This window comes from Orcinus orca, chromosome X (genome assembly GCF_937001465.1).
Source record: "Orcinus orca chromosome X, mOrcOrc1.1, whole genome shotgun sequence".
NCBI lineage: Eukaryota > Metazoa > Chordata > Mammalia > Artiodactyla > Delphinidae > Orcinus > Orcinus orca.
Genome location: NC_064580.1, coordinates 33982834 through 33990110, shown reverse-complemented (window position 1 = coordinate 33990110; position 7277 = coordinate 33982834). Strand labels below are relative to the sequence as shown.

Below are 7277 nucleotides of genomic sequence, written 5' to 3'. Positions count from 1 at the left end.
TTTCCACCACGCTTGTGAGCAGGAACTGTGCCCTAGTCATATTATATTCCTAGTGCCAAGCATAGCGCAGAAAACTTCCAAGAATCCAGGATAATTTGTTGAAAGAATTTGGCTAAAAATTCTTGGCTATTTTAATTGGGCCATTTGGCTAAAAATGTCAAAAGCTGCATGAATGCTCCCTCCTAGAATGTTTTCTTTTAGGTTTGTTTCTTGAATTACGGTTCTAAAACATATTTTAAGGTGGAACTTTTACTTCTCCATCAACTTTATAGAAGAATTAAACTTTGGGGAGAAAAAACAATCATGCCCAGGGAATTAGCGCACAGAAAAAAAAAAGAGAATAAATCTCCTCGTTGCATGTGGCATAGTTAATATCAGATATAACATGTTGTAAACCAAAAGAAATGTTACCAAAAAATAAACGTTAAAATACGGATGAAAGGGAAGGAGTCTATTCCTCCTCAGGCAAGGCAGTCGCTTTGCATATTAATGAAACTTAAATGCCTCACAGTAAGAAAAATGATTGGAATGGATTGCAGTAACTTAAAAATGAGTACACTTTAAACAGCTTCTGTGAGGAATATGTGATTATGGAGAATCAAAATGGCTAGTCCCACTCTGATGCTCCCAGAAGAGAGATGACTGCTGGCCCTTAATTAACAAAGCCACATGTGGAGCCCAGGAAACTGAAGACACAAAGAAAGTTGACAGGTTGACTTGCTGAAATTCGCAAAGATGTCAGTCTGGAAGGTGACAACTACAATTCTGGGGAGTGTGAGGGTTAGGGATGTGTATAAAATATTATAAACATCCAAGCCATTCTAGAATATTCATTGAAAGCGACCCAGAAATGGAAGGAAACGGGAAAAGACAAAGAGCTGCATAAAGACAGGTGAAAAGTTCAAAATATTTGATGGCTTGAGATGACTTCAGGGCTTGCGGCAAATTACTGTAAAACATGGCTTGGCAAAGATTTCCTGTAACGTGTTAGGCTTTGCAGGCCACACGGTCTTTGTTGCAATGGCTGACTCTGCAGTTGTAGTGCTAGTGCGTATGTAGCCACAGACAATGGGTAATTGATTGGGTGCGGCAGTGTTCCAGTAAAACTTTGTTTATCAAAACCCTTGGGGGCCAGATGTGGCTTGCAGTCTGTAGTTTGCCAAGCCGTACTCTAAAAACACCAGTTTGTGACAAAACAGCACATTGCGCAAAAGCCGGTATGCAAATATGTGTGTGTGATCGATAGTTGTTGGTTCAATCATTGTTGTTCGGGTTTTTATTGTGCTTGGTATGTTTTTGTTGTGCTTGGTCCCGTACTTACATGAGGGTATGGCTGAGTGAGTTGGTTAAATCGAGGCATCAGTGTTATTTTCCAGCGTCCCAGGCGATTCCAAGGTGCAGCCACGTGTAACAAATAGGATGCTGAAGAATGCTGCGCAAAATTCAATGTGCATATTATTCGTCACCTGGGGTCTTGTTAAAATGCAGATTCTGATTCGGGAGGTCTGTGGTAGAGCTTGGGATCGTGCATTTCTAACAAGCTGTCAGATGACACTGACCTGCCGGTCCAGGGACCACATTTTGAGTAGCAAGGTGTGCTACTCAATACCTGGGATGTCGTGGTCCTGCCCCTGAGACTGATGTAATTGGTCCTGGAGGTGGCCTGGGCATTGAGAGCTCTAAAAACTCCCAGGTGGCTCTAAGGTGCAGCAAAACTTAGAACGTCTTTGCTAAATCAAGTGCGTGGTGACATAAATTTCCGTTATTATGTTATCAGTAGCCCTGTTGCCCGTTCTCCCCTTCCAATCCACCCATTCCTCTCCTTTTCAGGTCCAAACATCCAGAAGATGGGTGGGATCAGGATTAGCTTTTCATCCTTTCAGTCTTTCCCACCTCTGAGGAGTGGACTGTAGTTCAGGATGGAAAGAGGAGGGAGGCTCAGGCAACCTGGGTCGGGGAAGAATAAGCAAAACAATTGTTCTAGGGGCCGACTTAAAGGGGAGGCTGATTGAGACAAATGGGGAATTACCACAGAGGGTTGTCACAGCAAAACTCACCTCCAGGCTTGGGCCTGAGTTTGGGGCACTGAAAACAGCAATCTGCCCTCCCTGACGCCTGGCAGCAACTGGCAGCCAAGCAGCTAGGAAGGATTTCTCCTTCTTGATATGCAGAGTGACACAGTTGGTCGAGATGCAAGAGAGCCCCCTAGTGGCAAAGTATAAATGTGAAATCCTTTCATCAACAAATCATAAACACCACAAATGAACTTAGAAGTAAGTGAATGATAATGATGGTAATGATGATAAATGGTGGCTTACAAATATATGTACTATATGTGCCAGGCACTGTTGTAAGTATTTAGAAAATATTAACTCATTTAATCTCAGCCACCCAATGGGGTTGATGCTTTTTAAAAATTTTAGTTGATTTACAATATGTTTCTGGTGTACAGCAGAGTGATTCAGTTATACATATATATCCGTTTTTCTTATTGTTTATTCCAAGATATGGGATATAGTTCCCTGTGCTATACAGGAGGACGTTGTTGTTTATCTGTATTGTATAGAGTAGCTTGAATCTGCTAATCCCAAACTCCTATTGTATACTGCCTCCCCCCTTCACCTTTGGTAACCATAAGTTTGTTTTCTATGTCTGTGAGTCTGTTTTTGTTTTGTAAATAAGTTCATTTGTATCATACTTTAGGTTCCATATATAAGTGGTATCATATGACATTTGTCTTTCTCTGTCTGACTTAACTTCACTTAGTATGATAATCTCTAGGTCCATCCGTGTTGCTGCACTTGGCATTATTTCATTCTTTTTTACGGCTGAGTAATAGTCCATAGTATATATATATATACCACATCTTCTTTATCGACTCATCTGTCGATGGCCACTTAGGTTGCTTCCATGTCTTGGCTGTTTAAATAGTGCTGCTATGAACACTGAGGTGCATGTCTCTTTATGAATTATAGTTTTGTACAGATATATGCCCAGGAGTGGGATTGCTGGATCATGCTGTAGCTCTATTTTTCGTTGTTTAAGAAACCTCCAGACTGTTCTCCACAGTGGCTGCATCAATGTACATTCCCACCAACAGTGTAGGAGTGTTCCCTTTTCTCCACACCCTCTTCAGCCTTTGTTCTTTGTAGATTGTCTGATGATGCCCATTCTAACTGGTGGGAGGTGAGACCTCATTGTCCTTTTGATTTGCATTTCTCTAAGAATTAGTGATGTTGAGCATCTTTTCATGTGCTTCTTGGCCATCTGTATGTCTTCTTTGGAGAAATGTCTTCTGCCCATTTTTTGATAGGGTTGTTTGTTGTTTTTGTTACTGACTTGTATGAGCTGTTTGTATATTTTGAATATTCAGCCCTTGTCAGTGGCATCATTCGCAAATATTTTCTCCAATGGGGTTGACACTTTTATTATCCCTGTTTTACATCTGAGGAAACTGAGGCGCAGAGAAGTGAAATAACATGCCCAAGTTCCCCCAATTTCGTAAGTGGCTAAACTGGGATTTGAATCGAGTCACCCTGTGGTGAAGGATCCAAGACACCGAACTGCTTCTCCAAAACAGGAGAGTAAGAAGGATCTTCAGTCAATTTATAGCTGTAAACACTGATGAACAGCTGCTCAGCCTGTGCTTCCTCATATCTGGAGGAGAACAGTTTATATGTATATATACACATATATATGTATATATATATATACACATATATATATATGTATACGTATATGTAGGTATGTATTGAGACTGTATCAGAGAGAGAGCAGGGACCTCAAAGCAGACAGAGAAAGAGTGAAAAAAACAAGTTTGACTAAAAAGAGTAAAGGGGGAAATACCATTCAACACCATTTTCTGGAAACTAAACTCAAAGGACCATAATCCTCATTTTTAAGAAAGTATTGAAGCAGAGTTATAGGGAAATGTAGAAAGAAATTACTCCTTAGCTACACTTGTTCATATTTCAGTAAATGTTAACAGGAATCTAGTTAACTCTGAAATGACTCAAGCTACTCATGTGTCTTTGAATATAGGGTACGAAGTCTGAAAATTTCTAACTCTGACCCTTGTAAACTATACACGACACAGAAGAAATTATATGTTTTGAGTATTTTTTTCTGAGACCTAGACAACCTTAGGGTTTACATGGGAACAGATTTCATCTGCTCAAATAGAGAATGGACTGAGAGAGGGGAAGAGTTGTAAAAGGGGAACGGAAAAAAACCCAAAAGCCAAACATAGAAAAGCAGGTCTGTCGTTTCCTTGGGAAATCCTTTTACTGGGAAATAATTGTCTTTCTACCTATAGTCAAGAAGACAAGGTAATAGGCTAACACCTCTCCACATCTAGAAAGGAGAAACCAGAAACCACACTGAGATTAAGAACAGGCTGATTTTGAGATAAACTCTGAGCAGACACAGGTGGCCACAGTCTGGAATGAGGCAATGGTCCAAGCGGGACCAGCGGCTCTCTAGGTGTTCCAGTGTCTCATCCCATCCTCTGAGTGCTGGCTGCTCTGGGTTTGGGGCCGCCTGTGCCATCATCTCTCTACTTCCTTTCTGGTGAGCTTCTATCTACTCCGTGACCTCAACCCATCTATGTATATATAGGCTAATATGTCCCATATGTATTTTTCCAAACCTGACACCCCCCCCTGAGCTCCAGTTTCATTTTTCTGGCTACCTGCATGACAGTTCCACTTGGGTATCTAATAGGCACCTCAGATTTTACATGACATGCCTTCCCAGCTCCTCGAGTCCCCCTGCAAATACGCCCAGCTTAATAAATAGCACGACCAGCAGCCAGGGTGTTCAGATCCAAACTTGAGCCTAGATTATTTTTGTCCTTTCCCATTCCTCACCTCTGGTCCATAAAGCAGATCCTGTAGACTCATCCAGTTCATCTGCAATTTGTCTGCATCTCTTCATTTCCTCTACCAACACGCAGTTCAAGCCACCATTGTCTCTCTGGGCCTGCTACAGTGATCTCTTAACTGGCCTTTCAGCTTCAACTCTCCTCATCCTCTACATTCTTCACAGCAGCCAGAGTCAGAGTAACGTGGCTTAACATTCACAGAGCTTTATTCTACATGATATTCAATATCACAAAGTGACCTTCAGCCGAGACCTTATATTTTTCAGTCCTTCTGTTGAGTAATTTGGGGTTTGTGGTAACATGTTACCTCAATGGAAGAAAGAGTACAGTAAAAAGCCTACATTTGCATGTGTTGTAAGGGCAATATGCATGTCCAGCATGGTGACGAGGGAGTCACCCCTGTGTTTGTGTGCAGGCCAGCCTGAGGCTCAGTTACCATTATCACTGTTGCTCAGGGTGAGCTTGTCAAAGAGGGACCCTGCCAAGCTGGCTTCTGGGGTCTCCATCTTGCTTCCCAGAATCAACAGACACTAACATTTACATATTTTAGTAAACTCGAAGCTTTCAGGTAAAGTTTTAAGGACCCTTTATTTTAATCCCTGTCCCACCCCATTCCCTTCATTCTTCCTCCAGAAGCCACACTACTGTGATTTTTATACCGCGTTTTTATACTCCTGCTATTTGCAGGCACCCGCATTCAGCAGCGCCTCACCTCACCACCCCTATATACCCACATTGTTTATAAGGGGAAGATGGATTTTGCACTTTCCAGGGCCCCATGGAATGCCTTCTCCCTCCCTCTGTGGAGATCCTGAGTGGCATGTGGGTGGGGCATGGGTGGGTGGAGAGCCTCCTGGATACCTGTTTTAAAAAGTGAGCGATTTGCACACAGGAACCAAGGAGAGACCTTTATTTCTTTAGGAACCAAATAAGTTTATTGGAAGAAGTGGCAAAGCTGGAAGAAAAAAACTTAAGTGAACTTCTTCTGCCAGGGCACTATTGCCGTGTGCATGGCAGGCACGGTGACCAGCGCTCTGGTCACCCCTTGGCTCTGGGGAAGTCCAGTCCACGCTCAGTTCTTATCGCTGTTGCCCAGGGTGAGCTTGTCAAAGAGGGACCCTGCCAGGTCGACGTCCGGGGCCCCCATCATGCTCAGGCTGGTGACATGACCCTCCAGCTCCCTGATGAACGCCACCTGCTGGCTGGGGTAGTGAGTTGCCAGGAAGTGGTGCAGGTAGGGGTCGCTCTTGTCGATGGCCAGCTGGTGCAGGTGGAGCAGGCTGTGGTTCATGAACTTTTCCAGGAACAAGGTGCACTTCATGGCCTTGAGGCCGCTCTTCCAGTTGACACTGACTGGGCTCCTGATGTCTTGGAAGTCGAGGCGGCCCCCGCGCTGGGTCTGCAGGCGAATCAGGCACCGGGCCCGCATGCTGTGCTCGCGGGAGCGGCGCAGGAAGAACCGGGTGAAGTGCTTCAAGGCCACGTCGTCGCGGTCGAGGTAAACGGCCGTGGCCAGGCACACTAAGGAGGCGTGGAACTCCAGGTTGAAATGGCTGTTGACGGCGGCCTCGCAGTCGGGGTGGTAGCTCTGGCGCACCTGCGAGGGCGGCTCGGGCAGCAAGGTGGGCGGCAAGTGCATCGTGGCGGGCGTGAAGGCGAAGCCGCGGGGCCTGCGGTAGCTGCCTCAGAGCGAAGAGGGCGGCCGCTCTGGGGTGGACCGGAAATGGTGTTCGTTTTGGGAGTCAGGCGGTGGGCTCCTGGTCCTGTTACCGGGAGAGGTCGCGTGGTGTTGGCGGGGCACAAACGCTGCACCCACGTTGCGTCACAGGCTGGGTGAGGCAGGGTGACTTTGACGTATGCACCTGGTATCTATTACGTTTTTAACGTTGCAAAAATATTTCGGTTTCCAAGGGCTTTCTCTTGTTCTCCAGTTGCGCCCTCTTATAGCACGCTGTTCTCATTTTATAAACCCATTGTCTTCCTTAAAATTCTGAGAATATGAATTTGTAAGTTTTGGTAATGTTCTCTTCCGTTTCCTGTATTATAGTTGTTTTCTTCTCCAGAAATAGTTCTGTTTGTTCATCATGATCTTCTCTTTCACTTTCCTCAAGTATCTGGCAACCATTTGTCCATTCGTATTTGGGAGTAAAGGAGTCATGTGATCAGCCAAGGTAACTGGCATGGATCTGATCTACAGTTGGGACGCCCATTTCACTAACAGTCTTCTCCTGCGAATGGAGGGGCTCAGTGTGTCAGTTAGGGAGTCTTTTCTATTTGGGGTACATGGTGTGGAGCTTGTAGGTAAGATAGGGACCATCCCAAGTGCCCAAAGCTTGGCATTTTCTGACATTAGAAGACTTTCGTGTATCTCTTCTGTAATAGATCGTGTCGTTCT

The 7277-nt window shown here is 44.6% G+C and overlaps 1 protein-coding gene across 1 annotated transcript; it reads right to left on the bottom strand.

Annotated features, from left to right (window-relative positions):
* Positions 1-5954: 5954 nt before the first annotated feature.
* On the bottom strand, positions 5955-6640 carry LOC125963111 (ferritin heavy chain-like). The gene has a single exon (XM_049704955.1). It carries the CDS (start codon positions 6519-6521, stop codon positions 5955-5957), a length of 567 nt encoding a protein of 188 aa, XP_049560912.1. The 5' UTR covers positions 6522-6640.
* Positions 6641-7277: the final 637 nt, after the last annotated feature.

Excerpts from the sequence above, each read along its gene's own strand:
- LOC125963111 (XM_049704955.1), bottom strand. The coding sequence starts at position 6,521 with ATGCACTTGCCGCCCACCTTGCTGCCCGAGCCGCCCTCGCAGGTGCGC.